The sequence below is a fragment of the Rhinoderma darwinii genome, chromosome 4, assembly GCF_050947455.1.
Source record: "Rhinoderma darwinii isolate aRhiDar2 chromosome 4, aRhiDar2.hap1, whole genome shotgun sequence".
NCBI lineage: Eukaryota > Metazoa > Chordata > Amphibia > Anura > Rhinodermatidae > Rhinoderma > Rhinoderma darwinii.
This window is the reverse complement of record NC_134690.1, coordinates 401,087,278-401,110,382: the sequence shown is the minus strand read 5'-3', so window position 1 is coordinate 401,110,382 and position 23,105 is coordinate 401,087,278. Positions and strand designations below refer to the sequence as shown.

The 23,105-nt window shown below is 39.8% G+C and overlaps 1 protein-coding gene across 3 annotated transcripts in view; it reads left to right on the top strand.

The window, feature by feature from the left end:
- Nucleotides 1-19,424, top strand: part of CLIP4 (CAP-Gly domain containing linker protein family member 4) — an 86,582-nt gene extending 67,158 nt beyond the window's left edge. For all 3 annotated transcript variants that reach the window (XM_075863448.1, XM_075863447.1, XM_075863449.1), the window contains 3 exons: nt 3,414-3,478; nt 4,363-4,438; nt 15,052-19,424. In XM_075863448.1, coding sequence (XP_075719563.1) covers nt 3,414-3,478; nt 4,363-4,438; nt 15,052-15,376 — 466 coding nt within the window. In that variant the 3' untranslated portion in view covers nt 15,377-19,424. The remainder of the gene's footprint in view (nt 1-3,413; nt 3,479-4,362; nt 4,439-15,051) is intronic.
- The last annotated feature ends 3,681 nt before the right edge of the window (nt 19,425-23,105 follow it).

Sequence of the window (23,105 nt, the reverse complement as noted above, 5' to 3'; positions counted from 1 at the left end):
CTTACTGCTGGTGGAAAGATCAGGGGGGCATCCAGGAACATTTATTGTGCGGTCCCGCCCTTCATAAATCCTGAAGGCGGTGGTATATCCTGACCCGCTTTCACACAATTTGTAGAGCTTAACGCCATATCTTGCCCTTTTGGAAGGTAGATATTGGCGAGAGCGAAGTCTGCCATGAAAGTTGAGGAGGGATTCGTCCACACTTACATTCTGCTCAGGGGTGTAGAGTTGCAGAAATAAATTATTCAGGGAATTTATTAGCGGTCTTATTTTGAACAACCGATCCCGGTTTGCATCGGTACTTGGGGGGGCCTGTGCGTTGTCATTGAAGTGGAGGAACCTCATTATTGTCTCATAACGAGACCTGGGCATTACTGCAGAATATACTGGGGTGGCTTGGGCGGGTCTTGTTGACCAGTAAGACCTAATGGAGGGCTTTTTGACAATACCCATATTTAGGGTGAGCCCCAAAAATTTTTTTAATTCCTGCAAATTGGTGGGCGTCCAATCTCTGGCATGGGTGGATGAAGGTTTCTGCCTTATATATTGCGTGGCATATAAATTTGTTTCGTGGACAATCTGATTTAGGATGTCGTCCGTTATAAATAAATGGAAGTAATCCATTTGGACAAAATTTGTATTGTCCACGGTTATGCCAGGAGTGGCCGTAAATCCGTGGATTCTAGGCCCAAAAGATGGGGCAGGTGCCCATACAAGAGCCTGGACTGGAGGGACCAGGCTGTCCCGTGCTACAGCGCTACTTGGCCCTGCGCTTTCATGTTCTGCAGTTTCGACTGCATCAGGGACAACGTCCCCTGAAGATGAACCTGAAGTGACGCTGTCATCGTCACTACCTAAAACAGGTTCCATCTCGGACGCCAACTCTGATGCGGTCTCCGACTCAGACCACAGCATGGCGTATGCCTCCTCGGCGCTAAACAACTTCCTCGCCATAACGTAACTAACACTAACTAAACATTTTATTTTTTTTTTTTATAAAACACACTAACTGCTATATATATCTACACTACCGCTAACAAAAAAATAAACCGCTATTGCTATATATATTATATATATGTGGATATATATATAATTATATACTCCCTACCTGCCTATTCTAATAGAATAAAAGAAAGAAAGGTAGATAGATAGAAAAAAAGATAGATGGATAGATAGATTGTATAGATAGATAGATAGATAGATAGATAGATGATAGATAGATAGATAGATAGATAGATAGATAGATAGATATGAGATAGATAGATAGATAGATAGATATGAGATAGATAGATAGATAGATAGATAGATAGATAGATGATAGATAGATAGATAGATAGATAGATAGAAATCTATCTATACAGAGAATGTTTTAGAGTGTAACTGTATTTTTTTGTAACTGTAACTGTAATCTTCTGGCAGCAATTCTCCCGAGTCTCTTCTTCTCCTCAAACTGAAACAATGTTTGAGGAGAAGAAAAGAGGCAGGAGATTTACTGCCAGAAAAGTCAAAATAAAACAAATGTGGTCGCTGTGATAGGTTTTCACAGCGATCACATGTTCAGGGACCATCAGATTGGTCCCTGATACTCTGCCCAGTGCCCAGAGCTGTTGGTAACGGCGTGGGCACAGGGCTGTGTGCACGCGATCGCGTGCACACTGTTTTCTATGCAGAAATGCATGTGATCGCTGTGATTGGTTGTCACAGCGATCACATGTTCAGGGGCCAAAAGATTGACCCCTGACATTCTGCCCAGTGCCCATGGCTGTTAGCAACAGCCAGGGCATAGAGCTGTGTGCACGCGATCCCGCGTGCACAGTCTCTGAAGTGCGGCCGTATATATACTATACGCCGGACTTTAGAGACCCTGACCGCTGGCCGTATATTTACGGCCAGCGGTCGGGAACCTGTTAAAAATCTCTTACCCTTGTGTGTATTCAGCTCCTGGTCAGGCCTATGTGTTTCCATGGTAACATACTATAAACAAACCCTGCGTGTAGCCTGATCCTGCAGTCACAATCTCTTCCATCTGTCCCTTCTTGTTAATGTTCTAACTGTAAATTAGTTAGAATAAGGGGACAGATGAAAGGCAATAGGACTGTAGGATCCGACTACAAAGAGTATTTGTTGTCTGTCGCCATGGAGACACCTATATGTGCATAGGACCTATGAACTCAAAACGGTAGGAGATTTATAATTGAGACTATTTGCAAAGTTGCTTTCTTTTCCTTTGAAAGGGTACCTAAACGCTCACAAGTTTTGATCGGTGGGGGTTCGAGCACTGAGACCCCCACCGATCGCTAAATCGAAGCGGCAGAAGCGCACCGGTGAGCGCTGAGACGCTTAGTTTCTGATCTGCTTTTTTTCGGAAAGAAAAGTGTACAGACCCGTAGACTTTCTATTGAGTCCGTACACCGTTACATCGGCTTTCCGAGAAAAGCCGATCATAAACGAAGCGACTCAGTGCTCGGACCCCCACCAATCAAAACGTCTGACAGGTCACTATGACATAGGAAGAAATGTATTCGGCACACTCTTGGAATGGTAACATAAATTTATTTGAACTTTTTTTTCATAATGCCAGTGGCTACATGTGCAACGTTTCGGTAAGCCGCCATTATTGATTCAGCGCCAGCCATAGCGTTAAACCAGTCCCCAGTACGGCTCCGGCTCGACGAAGGTCTCACGACCGAAACGTTGCACATGTAGCCACTGGCATTACGAAAAAAAGTTTCAAATAAATTGACGTTACCATTCCAAGAGTGTGCCGAATACAATTCTTTCTATCTCTTCAACTGGGTTGGGACCCTATTCCGAGCACCTGAGAAAAAACTAGTGCTATCTGAACAACACCACATGTCACTATGACGTCAGAAGTTTTCTGAAAGTTTAGTTACCCTTTAAGACTCCATTTAAAAAAATGATTTTCGAAGGTGATCGTAGCCTTTAATGATCGTATCTACAGAGCCAGAACCCCTCCCGGTGACGTATTGATAAAGCTTGTTCTGATCCTGAGTTACAGACTGTGTTATAATCCAGAGCTCTAATCTCTCAGCATCTCCTGATGGTTCAGTGTCTGCACAAACAAGTAACAATAACTGGGTTGTCTGAGAGTTTACCCCCATTTACCCCCCCCCCACCCCATACCAAAACAATAAACCTTATAATTTGTTGCCCCTTGTGGGTCCTAGTCAGTGCCCAACTGATGATGTGATGTCACGTGACTGGAGTTGTCGGTCACAGTCGCAGTGGTGACGTCATCAAGGCCATTTGTGATGATCTTCCGCCCCGCTTCATTTTTTTCGGACATCTCCGCTCATTTATTGCACATAAATAAATAGTGGGGCAGTGTTACGATACTCTGTGTATGATGTGGAGATCATCTCACAACATCTTTTTTTTTTTTTTCCGAGCAGGGTCTCTGGGTCTTTGGAGTCCTTGTCGGAGATTCCAGCGAGTAAACTGAACCATTCTTTCCCAGGTACGTCCTCCATTTATGTGACAGAAATCTGTCGTCACACCGTGACGCAGGTCAAGACGGAGAGGGGCCTATTTTGCAGCTCCCATTTTGGTACTTTGATGGCCCATAAGTGCGGGAAATCGACCACAATTAGTCGTATCCTTCTCCTCGGTTCATGTCTCTTGACGGAATTACTTTTAATGGGGATGTTTAGTTATTTTTGTAAGTCTTGCACATTGTTATTTGGAGGTTCGGAAGAGAAATGTCTAAAGTTTCCAAAAATTCTTTCAGCAAAATTTTCTTCGTTCTATATTTGCGAGGGAGAGCCTGATGACCACCAATATGGCTGCTATTTCAGTTCCCATATGGGTTGTCACCCAGCTTTTCTCAGCGCCACCACAGGTGAAATGAAGTATTACACAGCGTCCATTCATATCAATGTCTTATCTGTGTAAGGCCTCTTGCACACAGCTGTGCCCGTAATCACGAAGGCCGCAGCCCGCTTTTTCGGCCCGTTCTTCCATACAAAGTATGGGAGCACGGCCCGTAATATGCAAAAGACAGAACATGTTCTATCTTTTGCGGTACAGTTCTACGGCCCGGACACCTATCCGTAGCAATACCGTAATATGGTCCGCAATTACGGAGATTTTTACGGGCGTGTGCATGGGGCCTAATACAGGACGGGTCCTCCAGAGAGGGAGATGCTCTATGTAACCGCTCTCCACTCTGCTCATGAAGATCTTGAACAGAGGCCCCCGCGCTATTAAGCCCGAATATACTAATCGTGTGTACGACAATGGATTTTCTAAACTCTGCAATATTATTAGTTTGTCACCCAGTAACTCGCAGACTCTTGTGGTGCGGCTCCAGTCTACAGATGAAATGTTCCCTTTTATATCTAGGGTTCAAAAGAAGCCTCAGTTCTACATCTACAACTGCTTTACAGAAAGACCTGGACAGGCGACACTCATTCGGCCGGTAAGACGTGAAGAATAATGTGTTGTGTGCTTTATGGGGTTAACCAACAAAATCCCAAATGAAATGCCATTTTAAGAACCATTAACCATTGAATGGGAAAAGTTCTGTAACTTTCTAGTAAACTTTATGCTGCATTTTCCCAACATTCTCAAGATCTCTGCTTGCTGTCTGTGAATGAGAGCGTTCTTGTTTACATTGAGTGGCTGACGATCTGATCAGACCTAATACTTCCAACAGCTGATTTGTTGTTACCATTGTATCCTGTTTAGACCATCCTCTGTGAGCTCCAGGCTGATATATATTAATCTTAGGAGCAGATGCAACTTGGACAGGGTAGGACCCCAAAACCGTTCATGGTGGTTGGCAGACATTTTAGTATATTAGCAGTGATCTCTGATGGTGAGAGCAGAGCAGCTGTCCTTCCATGGACGTTCTGTCCCTTTAAGAGAATTTTTTTTTTTGACAGCCGCTCTGTTCCTTGGAATATAATGGTTTAACTGTCCTGTGATAGCTGCTCTGTTGCAACACTGTGGAATATGTCAGCGCTAAAGAAGCAGCAAAAACTAAATAGTAAATAATAAAATCTCAGATAATCCGGCACCTTGCTGGTCCTGGGCATGCAGGATTATAGGAATGTCACCGAAATCCATACCCTGCTGCTCTACATTGCCTATACCTTGTGTCTGTGTTAGACGGCGCCGCTGGAGATGGGTGGGATGTTCTTGTTTTTTTTGATGACTTTGCACTTATTTGCCGGGTTATCCTGGGACCTTTAAGTGACAGAAGAGTTTTCTGAAAGTTGGAGACCTAATCCGTCTCTGTGAAGGAGGAGTATGATGAACCCCCGCAGGACCGCGCTTCACTACTGAAACTGATAAATAGCCGACTTTGAACGCTCCACGTCTCCTCCTCTTCTGTTAAAGTGAAAGAGACAACTCGGAGCCGCGCTGCAAAGTATTTTAGCTTTCATAGCAATTCCTTAATAAAATGTTATTATACAATCGCTGCTGTTATAGCGGGAGGAGGGATCCTATAACAACATGCCGGACCCTGGATCCCATTCAGGTACTATATAGTCTGTGGAATATGACAGGCCGGAAACTGAACTTGAATTACTCCCAGCAAATAAAAGCGCTCCCCCAGATCAAAGGGTTAATGACATTATATTAGAGAATTGCTATATCCACATGTGAACACTATTTAATATACAGAGCGAATCTACATAACATGCGGAGTCACTCTGCGTATATATTGCATTACTTATCCTGTACTGATCCTGAGTTACATCCTGTATTATACTCCAGAGCTGCACTCGCTATTCTGCTGGTGGAGTCACTGTGTACATACATTACATTACTTATCCTGTACTGATCCTGAGTTACATCCAGTATTATACTCCAGAGCTGCACTCACTATTCTGCTGGTGGAGTCACTGTGTACATACATTACTTATCCTGTACTGATCCTGAGTTACATCCTGTATTATACTCCAGAGCTGCACTCGCTATTCTGCTGGTGGAGTCACTGTGTACATACATTACATTACTTATCCTGTACTGATCCTGAGTTACATCCTGTATTATACTCCAGAGCTGCACTCACTATTCTGCTGGTGGAGTCACTGTGTACATACATTACATTACTTATCCTGTACTGATCCTGAGTTACATCCTGTATTATACTCCAGAGCTGCACTCACTATTCTGCTGGTGGAGCCACAGTGTACATACATTACATTACTCATCCTGTACTGATCCTGAGTTATATCCTGTATTATACTCCAGAGCTGCACTCACTATTCTGCTGGTGGAGTCACTGTGTACATACATTACATTACTTATCCTGTACTGATCCGGAGTTATATCCTGTATTATACTCCAGAGCGGCACTCACTATTCTGCTGGTGGAGTCACTGTGTACATACATTACATTACTTATCCTGTACTGATCCTGAGTTATATCCTGTATTATATTCCAGAGCTGCACTCACTATTCTGCTGGTGGAGTCACTGTGTACATACATTACATTACTTATCCTGTACTGATCCTGAGTTACATCTTGTATTATACTCCAGAGCTGCACTCACTATTCTGCTGGTGGAGTCAATGTGTACATACAATACATTACTTATCCTGTACTGATCCTGAGTTACATCCTGTATTATACTCCAGAGCTGCACTCACTATTCTGCTGGTGGAGTCACTGTGTACATACATGACATTACTTATCCTGTACTAATCCTGAGTTACATCCTGTATTATACCCAGAGCTGCACTCACTATTCTGCTGGTGGAGTCACTGTGTACGTACATTACATTACTTATCCTGTACTGATCCTGAGTTACATGATGTATTATACTCCAGAGCTGCACTCACTATTCTGCTGGTGGAGTCACTGTGTACATACATTACATTACTTATCCTGTACTGATCCTGAGTTATATCCTGTATTATACTCCAGAGCTGCACTCACTATTCTGCTGGTGGGGGTCACTGTGTACATACATTACATTACTTATCCTGTACTGATCCTGAGTTACATCCTGTATTATACTCCAGAGCTGCACTCACTATTCTGCTGGTGGAGTCACTGTGTACATACATTACATTACTTATCCTGTACTGATCCTGAGTTACATCCTGTATTATACTCCAGAGCTGCACTCACTATTCTGCTGGTGGAGTCACTGTGTACATACATTACATTACTTATCCTGTACTGATCCTGAGTTACATCCAGTATTATACTCCAGAGCTGCACTCACTATTCTGCTGGTGGAGTCACTGTGTACATACATTACATTACTTATCCTGTACTGATCCTGAGTTACATCCTGTATTATACTCCAGAGCTGCACTCACTATTCTGCTGGTGGAGTCACTGTGTACATACATTACATTGCTTATCCTGTACTGATCCTGAGTTACATCCTGTATTATACTCCAGAGCTGATCTCACTATTCTGCTGGTGGAGTCACTGTGTACATACATTACATTACTTATTGTGTACTGATCCTGAGTTACATCCTGTATTATACTCCAGAGCTGCACTCACTATTCTGCTGGTGGAGTCACTGTACATACATTACTTGACCAGTACTTAGTTGTTCGTGTATTTTCACATTTGCAGCCCCCAGTATACAGTTCTTCTATTCAGTGATGCCCGTTCACTACATCTGTACGCACACAGTGACTCCACTTTTGTATGTAGATTATTTTATATATAGGCCTCGGAGGTGACATTCACATTGATATAAAAGTGAAAACATGATCCGCATTCATTACACAAACACACAAAATAATTGAATCCATAATTTATTCCCTTCAGATAAGTATTTAGTTGAGGCGTCTTTGGCAGCAGTTTCGGGCTCGGGTCGGTGTTTATGGGTCTCTCTCTGCTCGGCATATGTGGACGCTGCAATTTCCCCCCCATTCTTCAGCCTCTGTCAAGTTGCCTGGAGACTACGGGTGAAGAGATATTTTCAAGGATTTTTTTCCAAAGGTGAACTTGCCCTTTAAAGATTTATTCCAGGAGGCCTCATAGATTGCAGATGCAGCGCTGCGTAGTGAGGATCGTCACCGCCTTTATTATATGTAAGGTGATCTGACCTCTCACGATGCCGGGTGCTGCAACACAGTCTAAAACACTGCTCATCCTGAACCTCCTTGTTCATGAATAGAATGGCAGAATTACAGTGAAGACTGACACAAATCAGAGGAGGCAAAGAAGAATTGAACTCCACATAACATAACAGACTTCTTTGCCATTTAGGGTCTTTAGAAAGTTTCTTAACGTCTCCTGTGGGGACTTTTATGGCGGCCTTGAGTGGTTGTTGGTGATAGTTGATCGAGATATTAAAAGCCTGATGGTAAGAAGACTCGGGGACTTGTATTTTCACTTCAAGGGGCCAAAGTTAGCACTCCGTTCATGTTGAGCTGTGAAGATTGTCCTTCGACAATATTTAGACTTTTGAATTGCACAATAAAACTTGATTCATGAGAAAATCCTATTCTACCCCCTATACCCAGATTTTTTCTAAAAGTATTCACCTGACACATTGTAGAAATGACACTTTACACTTATGGGCGCCTTCATGCATTTTTTTTTGACCGTGTAACTTTGTGTCCAAAATGCATAAAAAGTCATGTTTGTGGCTAAAAGTCTGACCGCCGGAGACGCACAACATCGACTAATCCTAAAAGTACAAGGTCTGCAGAGGTCACACATGTCGCTTATGTCTGTGTCCACATACCCGTAGCCTCACAAAATCAAAAAGTCCAGCAATCTGAGATACAAATATCGCCATAAGGTGCAGGGGGTGATTACATGGGCAACTGCTCATCTTCTCACCCTGATATGTGCGCATATTCACGTGAAGAATAGTTTCTGTATCCCTCCTGCGGTCCCTGAAATCTGTACAGGGGAGAGATGACCGTAACCGGCTGTGATCCTGCCTCCTTCTCTCACTTGCAGCTTCTCCTCTCTCTCCCCTACACAGACACAGAACCAGGGGGTACAACTTTTCATCCTGTTGCCCCTACTTGAGTGCTTTGCCTAAAGTTTTGAGTGTCATTTAAATTGATGACGTCTTTAGCAATGAAATAGTTAAAGTGGATGTGTTGGATCATAAAATGATTCTCCTGCCATTGGATAACGGTATGAAGCTCTCATATACAGTATATACTTCATCCCTGTTTTGCTTCCCCGTGATGATTCATATTCTTCTAAGCTGCTACCCATCCGACTTAAAGAGTAGTACCCCTTTAAATATTGGTTAAAAGTAGCGACATAGAACAAGCGAATGTTTTCCGAGGAAGGAGGATTGGACAATTTTCTTTTTTTAGCCTCTGATACATAATGGACAACTTCATGTCGACTTTATTCCTAATAGCGGCCCCGCTCATTTTGCTGGTAATAGGGTCGACTGGTTAAACGAAAACAGAGCATGTCACAAGCGATAAATTAAAAGCCGCTCTGCGTCACCATCTCGGAGCGGCACCGAGCAATAAATGCTCACAGCGGGGTCCACATTTAATGATTCCCATCTCCAGTCTTCCAGGGCTTTTAGCAGCGCATTAATGAATCCGAGGACCTGCCGCTCCCCGAAAACAAATGCAGCAAGACCCCCAGATAAAAGCCCGAAATGTTCTGCTCTCCTCAATGTACAGAAATATCAACTGCTAAAACGATTATTTTCTAGTCATTTTTAGTATCAAACAAGGAAGAATATAAGGTCACCCTGATCCCGAAGTATATTCCTGCATGTCTGTAATGTGTGATGTATAGTGAAATATCTGCCAGGAAACATTTACATTACACAGGGGACAGTATTATAGTAGTTATATTCTTGTATATAGGAGCAGTATTATACTAGTTATATTCTTGTATATAGGAGCAGTATTATAGTAGTTATATTCTTGTATATAGGGAGCAGTATTATAGTAGTTATATTCTTGTATATAGGGGGCAGTATTATTGTAGTTATATTCTTGTATATAGGGGCAGTATTATAGTAGTTATATTCTTGTATATAGGGGCAGTATTATAGTAGTTATATTCTTGTATATAGGGGCAGTATTATAGTAGTTATATTCTTGTATATAGAGGCAGTATTATAGTAGTTATATTCTTGTATATAGGAGCAGTATTATAGTAGTTATATTCTTGTATATAGGAGCAGTAATATAGTAGTTATATTCTTGTATATTGGGGCAGTATTATAGTAGTTATATTCTTGTATATAGGAGCAGTATTATACTAGTTATATTCTTGTATATAGGGAGCAGTATTATAGTAGTTATATTCTTGTATATAGGGAGCAGTATTATAGTAGTTATATTCTTGTATATAGGGGGCAGTATTATTGTAGTTATATTCTTGTATATAGGGGCAGTATTATAGTAGTTATATTCTTGTATATAGGGGCAGTATTATAGTAGTTATATTCTTGTATATAGGGGCAGTATTATAGTAGTTATATTCTTGTATATAGGAGCAGTATTATAGAAGTTATATTCTTGTATATAGGGGGCAGTATTATAGTAGTTATATTCTTGTATATAGGAGAAGTATTATAGTAGTTATATTCTTGTATATAGGAGGCAGTATTATAGTAGTTATATTCTTGTAAAAGGAGGCAGTATTATAGTAGTTCTATTCTTGTATATAGGGTCAGTATTATAGTAGTTATATTCTTGTATATAGGAGCAGTATTATAGTAGTTATATTCTTGTATATAGGAGCAGTATTATAGTAGTTATATTCTTGTATATAGGGGGAGTATTATAGTAGTTATATTCTTGTATATAGGGGCAGTATTATAGTAGTTATATTCTTGTATATAGGGGGCAGTATTATAGTAGTTATATTCTTGTATATAGGAGCAGTATTATAGTAGTTATATTCTTGTATATAGGAGCAGTATTATAGTAGATATATTCTTGTATATAGGAGCAGTATTATAGTAGTTATATTCTTGTATATAGGGGGCAGTATTATAGTAGTTATATTCTTGTATATAGGAGCAGTATTATAGTAGTTATATTCTTGTATATAGGGGGAGTATTATAGTAGTTATATTCTTGTATATAGGGGCAGTATTATAGTAGTTATATTCTTGTATATAGGGGGCAGTATTATAGTAGTTATATTCTTGTATATAGGGACAGTATTATAGTAGTTATATTCTTGTATATAGGGGCAGTATTATAGTAGTTATATTTATATAGGCGGCAGTATTATAGTAGTTATATTCTTGTATATAGGGCAGTATTATGGTAGTTATATTCTTGTATATAGGGGGCAGTATTATAGTAGTTATATTCTTGTATATAGGAGCAGTATTATAGTAGTTATATTCTTATATATAGGAGGCAGTATTATAGTAGTTATATTCTTGTATATAGGAGGCAGTATTATAGTAGTTATATTCTTGTATATAGAGGGCAGTATTATAGTAGTTAATATTCTTGTATATAGGGGGCAGTATTATAGTAGTTATATTCTTGTATATAGGAGGCAGTATTATAGTAGTTATATTCTTGTATATAGGGGGCAGTATTCTAGTAGTTATATTCTTGTATATAGGGGCAGTATTATAGTAGTTATATTCTTGTATATAGAGGGCAGTATTATAGTAGTTATATTCTTGTATATAGAGGGCAGTATTATAGTAGTTATATTCTTGTATATAGGAGCAGTATTATAGTAGTTATATTCTTGTATATAGGAGGCAGTATTATAGTAGTTATATTCTTGTATATAGGAGGCAGTATTATAGTAGATATATTCTTGTATATAGGGGCAGTATTATAGTAGTTATATTCTTGTATATAGGGGCAGTATTATAGTAGTTATATTCTTGTATATAGGGGCAGTATTATATAGTAGTTATATTCTTGTATATAGAGGGCAGTATTATAGTAGTTATATTCTTGTATATAGGAGCAGTATTATAGTAGTTATATTCTTGTATATAGGAGGCAGTATTATAGTAGTTATATTCCTGTATATAGGGAGCAGTATTATAGTAGTTATATTCTTGTATATAGGGGGCAGTATTATAGTAGTTATATTCTTGTATATAGGGGACAGTATTATAGTAGTTATATTCTTGTATAATGGGGCAGTATTATAGTAGTTATATTCTTGTATATAGGGGCAGTATTATAGTAGTTATATTCGTGTATATAGGTGGCAGTATTATAGTAGTTATATTCTTGTATATAGGAGGCAGTATTATAGTAGTTATATTCTTGTATATAGGGCAGTATTATAGTAGTTATATTCTTGTATATAGGGAGCAGTATTATAGTAGTTATATTCTTGTATATAGGAGCAGTATTATAGTAGTTATATTCTTGTATATAGGAGGCAGTATTATAGTAGTTATATTCTTGTATATAGGGAGCAGTATTATAGTAGTTATATTCTTGTATATAGGAGGCAGTATTATAGTTGTTATATTCTTGTATATAGGGGCAGTATTATAGTAGTTATATTCTTGTATATAGGGGCAGTATTATAGTAGTTATATTCTTGTATATAGGAGGCAGTATTATAGTAGTTATATTCTTGTATATAGGGAGCAGTATTATAGTAGTTATATTCTTGTATATAGGGGACAGTATTATAGTAGTTATATTCTTGTATATAGGAGCAGTATTATAGTAGTTATATTCCTGTATATAGATGGCAGTATTATAGTAGTTATATTCTTGTATATAGACAGTATTATAGTAGTTATATTTCTTGTATATAGGGGGCAGTATTATAGTAGTTATATTCTTGTATATAGGAGCAGTATTATAGTAATTATATTCTTGTATATAGGGGCAGTATTATAGTAGTTATATTCTTGTATATAGGGGCAGTATTATAGTAGTTATATTCTTGTATATAGGGGCAGTATAGTATTATAGTTATATTCTTGTATATAGGAGCAGTATTATAGTAGTTATATTCTTGTATATAGGGGCAGTATATATAGTAGTTATATTCTTGTATATAGGACAGTATTATAGTAGTTATATTCTTGTATATAGGGGACAGTATTATAGTAGTTATATTCTTGTATATAGGAGCAGTATTATAGTGGTTATATTCTTGTATATAGGGGCAGTATTATAGTAGTTATATTCCTGTATATAGGGGGCAGTATTATAGTAGTTATATTCTTGTATATAGGGGGCAGTATTATAGTAGTTATATTCTTGTATATAGGGGCAGTATTATAGTATTATATTGTACATAGGGGCAGTATTATAGTAGTTATATTCTTGTATATAGGGGGCAGTATTATAGTAGTTATAATCTTGTATATAGAGGGCAGTATTATAGTAGTTATATTCTTGTATATAGGAGCAGTATTATAGTAGTTATATTCTTGTATATAGGGGCAGTATTATAGTAGTTATATTCTTGTATATAGGGGGGCAGTATTATAGTAGTTATATTCTTGCATATAGGAGCAGTATTATAGTAGTTATATTCTTGTATATAGGGGGCAGTATTATAGTAGTTATAATCTTGTATATAGAGGGCAGTATTATAGTAGTTATATTCTTGTATATAGGAGCAGTATTATAGTAGTTATATTCTTGTATATAGGGGACAGTATTATAGTAGTTATATTCTTGTATATAGGAGCAGTATTATAGTGGTTATATTCTTGTATATAGGGGCAGTATTATAGTAGTTATATTCCTGTATATAGGAACAGTATTATAGTAGTTATATTCTTGTATATTGGGGCAGTATTATAGTAGTTATATTCTTGTATATAGGAGCAGTATTATAGTAGTTATATTCTTGTATATAGGGAGCAGTATTATAGTAGTTATATTCTTGTATATAGGAGGTAGTATTATAGTAGTTATATTCTTGTATATAGGGGCAGTATTATAGTAGTTATATTCTTGTATATAGGGGCAGTATTATAGTAGTTATATTCTTGTATATAGGAGCAGTATTATAGTAGTTATATACTTGTACATAGGGGGCAGTATTATAGTAGTTATAATCTTGTATATAGGGGCAGTATTATAGTAGTTATATTCTTCTATATAGAAGCAGTATTATAGTAGTTATATTCTTGTATATAGGGGGCAGTATTATAGTAGTTATATTCTTGTATATAGGGGGCAGTATTATAGTAGTTATATTCTTGTATATAGGGGGCAGTATTATAGTAGTTATATTCTTGTATATAGGGGCAGTATTATAGTAGTTATATTCTTGTATATAGGAGCAGTATTATAGTAGTTATATTCTTGTATATAGGAGGCAGTATTATAGTAGTTATATTCTTGTATATAGGGGGCAGTATTATAGTAGTTATATTCTTGTATATAGGGGGCAGTATTATAGTAGTTATATTCTTGTATATAGGGGGCAGTATTATAGTAGTTATATTCTTGTATATAGGGGGCAGTATTATAGTAGTTATATTCTTGTATATAGGGGGCAGTATTATAGTAGTTATATTCTTGTATATAGGAGCAGTATTATAGTAGTTATATTCTTGTATTTTAGTAGTTACTGTATTTTTCAGACACACCTACGTTTAGAGAACAGGTGATGGGGAAGACCAGAATTTAAACTAATTTTAGATTCCCTGGTGGTCTCGGGCAGTGGAAGAATTAAAGGCCCTTTTACAATGGGCTGTTATCGGGCAGACAAGCGTTCAAATAACGGGAGGACGACATGATGTATGAGGACGAGTGATCGGAGTAACGAGCCTTCATCCCCATACATTGCCCCTTGTATAAGGAGTAATCTAGCACCCATCAGCGAACTGTCCTGTTGATCGGCGCTCGTTGCAGCGGCCAGAATTGGCTGGTGTAAAAGTATCTTTACACCCAGGGACCAATAATTTACTCCTTCACATATTCCCTGCGTTTAGGCCCCGCTTTATTCTCTGCACTTCTCATAGGGATTAGTACAGGTGGGGACAGAGTAGTATTTTTATGTTTTAGTATTTTGCTTGGTCTTGCGATCGCTGATGGGATCTTGAAAAGTGACAACTGTGAATGTTGTCGTAGCAGGTGACTCGTCCCTTCTCCCACGTGGTGATATTGCAGTAACCATATTTTTGCCTCTCTTGTGGACAGACCTCGGAAGCCGACTCTCCGCCGCAGCTGGAGCAGCACCAGTTCCACCAGCACAAGTGACGGAGGTGTGAAATTGCACAAAGGTTCCCAGGTCCTGCTGACCAGCTCCAATGAAATCGCCGTCATACGATACATTGGTCCAACAGACTTTGCCCCGGGCGTGTGGTTAGGACTGGAACTCCGCTCTGCCAAGGGAAAGAACGATGGATCTGTCGGTGACAAGCGATATTTCCACTGCAAACCAAACCACGGCATCCTGGTCAGACCTGGCAGAGTGACGTACAGGGGGATCAATGGATCCAAACTAGTGGACGAGATCTGCTGACCCCGGGTGATGCACATTTACAGGACTGGACTTTTTTTGTGAGATCTGGGAATTTTGGGCTTCATCTGAATGTTTTTGTCTGTTTTTTTTATCCTTTTGTTTGTCATTAGAATGTAATTATAGTCAAGAATGTCTCCCCTCACCCCGAGCCTGGGGTAACAAGGCCAACATTGGGGTGTCTTGGTGTTCGAACCACCATCATATGTCTTGTCTTGTGATAAAGACCCCAATAACAGGTGCAGCCAATTCAGAACTTCCCACCAGTGGGTGACGTCATGGGTCTGGGTGACGTCATGGGTCTGCGTTATAGAGAGTGGATATTTGCACAATGTGGCCAACAAAGAGCGTCGATTGCGGTGAATGTTCACCCCACCATTTTTTTCTCTGTTTGTTTGAGGGGTTTTTTAGGTCCAACTTTCTGCACTGATTATTTCTTCATAGTGGACGCAGCTCCGTTTTTTAGATACAGAGCTCCACCTCCCAAATACAATTTAATTACAAAATTCTGTTTGCCTTCAGCCACCACTAGAGGGAGCTCACAGCACACATTTATACATTGACCTCAATAAACAGTATGCCGTGAGCTCCCTCTAGTGGTGGCTGCAGGCGGACTTTGTCTGTGCAGGGGATTTGGAGCTCTGTATCGGAAAACTGATTTCTGACCCTTTCAAAGATATATCAAGAAATGAATCTGTGTGGAATATTGGACGATTTTTAAATTGAAAATACAACATGGAGTTCAAGGGTGGGCCTTATCTCATATGTGTGTGTGTGTGTGTTGTGCGGTAGTTGGGGTGGTGCCGCTACGTGGGAACGCGCCCTCATTATAGGCGAGCACTAAGCTGAACATAAGCACTTTTAAAGCTAATGCACTTTTTGTAATTATCTTTACATGAATTCATTCTTTATATTCTGGGGATTTTCTCCTTTTCTTTTGCTACAGGGCAGGAGATACTTCACCAATGCACTCACTTCTGCCCTAACGTCTCGCAACAACTTTTGGGGTGCATTGTGTGACGATAAACAGGAAGGTGCGGGTTAAGGAGCTAAAGCTGTAAATCCGTTTATAGAGATTTAGGGCATTGAGCCATGAGGTGCATCTCGGCTCATGCCTCAGTCATGTGACGCCTTCCTATGAATGTATAGCGCAGCTTTACTTAGTGTGGAGTCATTTTGAAAATACTTTTATCGTCTTTTGAACTTGAGCAAATTGGAAAGCTTTATACTCCAGTCGCATCCAAAGCTGCGTTCACAATTTTACTAGCTGCTAGTTGGAATGGCGTTCAGCTGATATACACAACCCTAAAGTTTTAGGTGCAGCAGGCTACAAACCCACAGGAAACCTGTGGAATGCTGGTGCAGCTTTGGATGTGACTGGAGTAGAAGACCTGATTCTCAGAGCTCTTTTGCAGTCAGGTGACAGGGTCTGTAATTGGCCTAAAAGCAAGATGTGATACATAATAAGTGCAGTTCTTCATTCAAGGAGACTCCAGGCTTTCCTGTGTTACGATCATGAAGTGATTTCCTCTTCTGGACTGATTGCGTTTCGCCATTTTTCCGGTGTTGATTGCGGGAGCGGAGATCCTCTCCGTTACGCCTCAAGAAGCTCGTATTCAATTGGAAATTTACAAAACAACCTTTGCCTTAGTTTTTATCAACAGGCAACCCCCTATCTGCAAAATGCATCATTCTAAATGGATTACTTCTCTGTCCAGTGGTTATCTGCCCCTCGGAAAGCTGGGTGACATCTGATAAGATTGCCATTACAGGTCCCAGGGGTTCCTATGTTACTGTGTAGCAGAAAGGAAGGAGTCATTTGTTTTTGTATTTTGGGAAAGCTGGGTAAAAACCAACAAGGCCACCCAAGCAATACAAAAAGATTATCACCCAGCTTTCCCAGAGTCCTGAAAGGCAATGATGCCTGGTTGGGTTATTACAGTGAAGCAGGGGGTTAAATGGGCACCTCAGTATTTCACAAGTCACTCATTTGTTACAATGTTACTTTTTTTTTTTTTTTTAAATAAATATAAAGTTTTATAATTTAAAAGAGAATTTTTCTTAAAGAGCCCGCACAGGATAGAACTTTTTACAGCAGTCGCCTCCAGAGCAGTTTTGTAGATGCAGAAACATTTTATTTTCTCTTTTCTAAAACAACGGTTTTGAAAGTGTAAATATAATGTTGGATAATATGAAGATAGGTTGGCTTTATTATCTCGTACATCAGGTTTTATTCTCCAGTTACATCCAGAGCTGCGTTCACAATTCTGGTATTTGGTAAAATCGTGGTGACAGACACCCCCCCCCCCTCCCCCAAGATCTTATTTTTATATAGATTTGCACTTTGCTGCATCGCATTTGAGAAGATGTAGTTTCTGTTCTCTGTCCACTGTTTCTCTCACAGCTCTGAGTCTTGCAGCCACTGAAGCAGCAGGGAGAGCTGGAGTCTTGCACTCTGAGCACTAGCAGAACAGCAGCAGCATTTCTTTAATGCAGCTTCGAATGTGAGTAGAGAAATATATTCTATGTACAGCCCACATATGGCTTATGAATTGTTTTTAGCTGTGAGATGCACCGGAAATTAACCGTTTTCTAGCTGCTCCACCTGATGGTTTCCAAAATATATCCCATCTTATAGAAATTGCACTTGCATAATGGGACAGGTCATCCTATAATGTAACAAACCTTCTACTCCAATCACATCCAGAGCTGCATTCAGAACCCTGCAGATTTCCGCTTTGCGCTTACGTCTTCCTTCTGCCTCCTCCTAGCTCAGGGTTGCGTAGTTTAGACTGCGCTGTATTGTGAATAATGTCATGTTTACAGGAGGCATTATACAGCCGTCTTATATGATGAGAAATCACAAGCTCTAATAGAATACACCGCAGAATACATTGTATTAGGGTCTGAGTTTAACTATTTAGAGATGTCTGTTAAAAATGTGTCAGTACATTGCTTATAGATTCCAAGCAGTCTCTAAGTGCAGCTCTGGATGTGACTGGAGTATAATACATGTTACAACTGGAGATTAGTACAAAACATGGAATGAAATGTTTAAAGCCACACTTAATTTCTGTTAGCGCCCCTTACAGGCAGTGAGTGGACTTGTTGCTCTGCCGGACAGATCAATCCTGCATAGATCTGCTATAGGAGAGGAAAGTGGAGGTGGAGCAGGATGATGACTACCGGACGGTAACTTCTTATTTACTGTAACCGTAAAGAATAGCGCAGCATTGCAGTCTTGTAACGGAGGCATTACTGCAGTGTGTGCGAGTGTGAACAGTGTCTGTATTGTATTGCAGCACGGGGGTTAAGATTTTTGAAAATGTCACATCTCATCCTCCCCTTCTCATACTATTCGAGTATGTTTGGTTTAAGGGAATGTACACAGTTTGACTAAATTATAATTTTTTTGCTAAAATTAAGCAACTTAATTTAGCAAATATTTTTGATTAAAACACTACCGTTTTGTGTATACAGCTCCTATGCAGATCTAGGTGTCTCTATGGTTGCAGATTACAAACAAACCCTGTACAATGTATGGGAGCACGGACTGTAAAAAACGAAAAGTAGGACATGATCTATATTTTCCGCCACGGTTCTACGGCACGGACACCTATCCGTAGCGATACGGGACGGTGTCCGCGACCAATAGAAATGGGCAGGTCCGTAATTGTGGTCTACAATTATGGAGATTTTTCACGGTCGTGGGCATGGGGCCTTACACAGGATTGCAGGATCAGACTACACGTGTTTTTTTTTTGTAGTCTGTAACCATAGAGACACCCAGGTTTGCATAGGAGCTGTATACACATCATATTTTATTTTTTTTTATTTTTTTTTTTAAAGAAAATTTGAAAAGCCACTTTTTTTTTTTTTTTTTTCATTTTGTTTTAAGATCAATACAAATAATTGGTAGCGGAAGTGTACGTGCCCTTCAAGAAAGATCATTTGTATTTGTTAAACTGACTGCTGAATGTCATAGCCCTGCAGACTCGGGGCTGCAATCTGTATATTTGTAATGAGCTGTTAAATAAAAGCATGAGCGACACTTCTGTTGTGTAATAACTCTGCTTCCTGTCTAATCGTTCTGCATTATAGAATCAGTTGTGTCAGGGAAACTTCAATTAAAGGGTTGGTATGAGATTACAAAAGATGACTTCTCTCTTCCAGAAACCGTGCCGCCCCTGGCGTGAATTGGTCTGAGCTGCAATACAACCCACAGCCAAGAGTGGCGCTGTTTCTGGAAGACGGCAACCATATTTCTTTAAACTCATGCCATTCCGTTAGAGGAATTCTGTATACATTGTATCTCCCCTCCTTATTACTCTTCCTGACAGACGGCTATGATCTAGGTTTGAGGACAAGGAGCGGGGCGTAGGCTGCTTTGTCTCTGGTCGGAAGATTGGAGTAACCTTTCTCTGCTGCAATTCACACGAAGCAAATGGAAACCTCGCCCCCGTAGTGAAGTTCTTCCCACTTTACATGGAGGAGGCCGAGGTATGAAAGGCGTCAAGGTATGAAATGCTTCTCTGGAGAATTTCTACAAGGCTGTGTTTGTTTCCGGAGTTTCAGGCCTTGTTCACACGGTGCAGATTTTTTAGGCCAAAACCACAATTGGATCCAGGAGAGCAGATCTATATATTTCTTCTGTCGAGGTTCCATTCATAGTTTTGGCTTAAAAAATACATGCAAAATAGTGCAGATATGTGAACAGGGCCTTAAGAAGCCAATAGACCTGTCATTTAGCATCCCATATGAACCAGCAGAGCTGCAGTGTAAAGCATTAGGGAAATACAGGGCAGCAGCCTGAGCCTCTGATGAGACAGGAAGTAGATTTCAGACTACCTCAGACCCCAATAGGCAGTGCAGCTAAGCTGGAGTCACTAATCATATCTTTGCCCTAAGGCCTTGTTCACACTGCGTGTATTCGACACGGTTTTTTGTTGCGGTTTACGCGCCGAAAGATGCGTCAAAAACGCTTGCTTTAAGCTTCCCATTGACATCAATGTGAAAATGCATTATAGTGCATATGACGCGTTTTTTTTTTACACTCGCGTGTTTAAAAAACGCGTTGTGTAAAAAAAGAAGCGTGAGGTCAATTCTTGGTGCGTAAAACACGCCTAATGCCCATAGTCAATGGTAGTCCTAATCACGCGCCAAAAACGAGTCGGAAACTCGTCAAAAACGCCTATACTTTAAAAAGCGTTTTTGACGCGGTTTACAGCGTTTTTTTTTTTTGTGCCGTGTGAAAAAGGCCTAAGGGTGTATTCACTTGGTGCCGTAAACCTGCGTTGTTTTTTCCACGATTTGCTGTGGTTAGTACAGAAACCGCTGCAAATAAAATGCATCCGGTCTTGCAGTGCAGTTTTTGGCCATGTGGTAAAAAAAATGCATAATGTGAATAAACGCTGACTGAAGAAAATAAATAGCAATTAACATGATCTCAGGGACCGTCCAGATGCGTGATGTCTGTCACAGCTGCTTGTGTGGGGATTGCAGTATTGTGAGGTGCAGGATATTATACGTTTCTATAAACTGAAAAAATCAAACCCAAAGCAGCGCAGCTTCCAAGGAATGGATTATCCGGTGGTTCCCCATCGTGCAAATAGAAAATTTAACGCCAAACCAGAGCACTTTACACTAAATTGGAGATTCCCAAATAGACCTTGAGCTAATTAATGACTAATTCTCCAGTCACATCCAGAGCTGCATTCACAATTCTTATGGTTTCTTTGTAACCAGCTTGCAGTGCATGGTGGGAGCTCAAGTGCCAGTGAGACAAATAGAACTAAGTGGTTACTTTACATGCCATAATGATGAGGTGTAGATACACTGCAGCAACCTGCAGAATGCAGCTTTGGGTGTGACTAGAGCGTCGACATGTACCTTGAATAAAGTTTTTCACAATATTTATATGCAATGAGCATTGAAATTCCTTCCTCAGACTAATATATTCTCTGCCTCGATCTCTTCCGTCACCACACAAAAAGCTGACACCCTGTCCTGTCTCTCTGCGGCGTGGAACGACCGAGAAGTGAGAAGGTCAAGCAGCGCTGTCTGGGTTTTAATATCGTAGCCGCATGTTTACCAATGCAGCACATTTATTGTGTGGTTATAAGTGAATGCGGGAAATCTATAGGTGGATTGTGAAACCTTCAGATATTGTTACATGAGGTTCTGTGGGGTCTATTTACAGTTTCTATCCAGTTTTCCAGTTAAATACCAACAACAGGTATCAAGACTCTAGCAACCAAATAGTCTTGAATAAAAATGTCCTACCGTATTGTATCTACAGCTTCTTGCAGGCCTGTGTGTCTCCATGGTTACAGACTACAAACAAACCCTGGGTGTAGTCTGAACCTCCTCCACATGACTTAAAGGAGCAGATAAACAGGATTTTCAGGTTGTAATCCTGGAGACACGTAGGTCTGTTCAGGAGCTTCATACACCAAACGGAAGGAGTTTTGAACCAAGATTATTTGCAGAGTTCCTTTATTTTTTATTTTGGATGCATTGGGGCAAAAAAACAAAAACGCTTTGAAAAATTGTTCATACTCCCCATTACTTTATGGTGAGGGTAGTGACGAATCACCCTTCTAAGAGCCTATTCCCAAATCTGCAATTCTCATTGGGGGTTTGAAGTAAAGTTGGGATGTCCGATTTCTTAAAAACTGCAAACTAGGGGGAGCTGTTGCACTTATGAACTCCATAGGAAGCAGTGCATACTGCAGGTTTCTGTCAGCCCATTTGCTAAGAGGGATCACATGACCAGCTGCTCCAAATCTTTGTTCATCACACTCTCCAGGGCTCGTGAAGGGTGGTGCGAAACCATGAAACGGAGCGCCATGAAGTAAATGTAATCAGTGTAGAGCATTTATTGATCTCCATGCTTAGACATGTAACACGCAAATACAATACAAATACGGGAATGAATACAAAATACGTATCGAATGCTACAGTCCTATATATAATATTGTACATTTATTCCATGTCGTTCTATAATATTATCCCTGATGTGGCAGCCCCATAGAAATCACGTTGCATAAACTGCTTTATACTAAGCAGATGTCCTCAAAGCTTCTGTACACAATGGCGGCGAGCGCTGCTTGTTCATCAGCTGCCGAATCTGGGGATATCTGTCACGTTATGATATTTACAAAGGAAAAATGTTCACACGGGAAGGACCATAGTGAAAGTGAAATGTAATAGACTCAATGTATAATATATGGAAGATACATAAAGGGTATGCTCAAGTATGAACAGCATCTTACACTTTATATACAGAGGTAATCTAGGTAAAGTTTAGTCACTGTGAGAACATACATTATTTATCCTGAGTTACATCCTGTATTATACTCCAGAGCTGCACTCACTATTCTGCTGGTGGAGTCACTGTGTACATACATTACATTACTTATCAAGGCTGTAACACAAGATCAGTACAGGAGAAGTAATATAATGTATATACACAGTGACTCCACCAGCAGAATAGTGAGTGCAGCTCTGGAGTATAACACAGGATAAGTAATGTAATGTATGTACACAGTGACTCCACCAGCAGAATAGTGAGTGCAGCTCTGGAGTATAACACAGGATAAGTAATGTAATGTATGTACACAGTGACTCCACCAGCAGAATAGTGAGTGCATCTCTGGTGTATAATACAGGATATAACTCAGGATCAGTACAGGATAAGTAATGTAATGTATGTACACAGTGACTACACCAG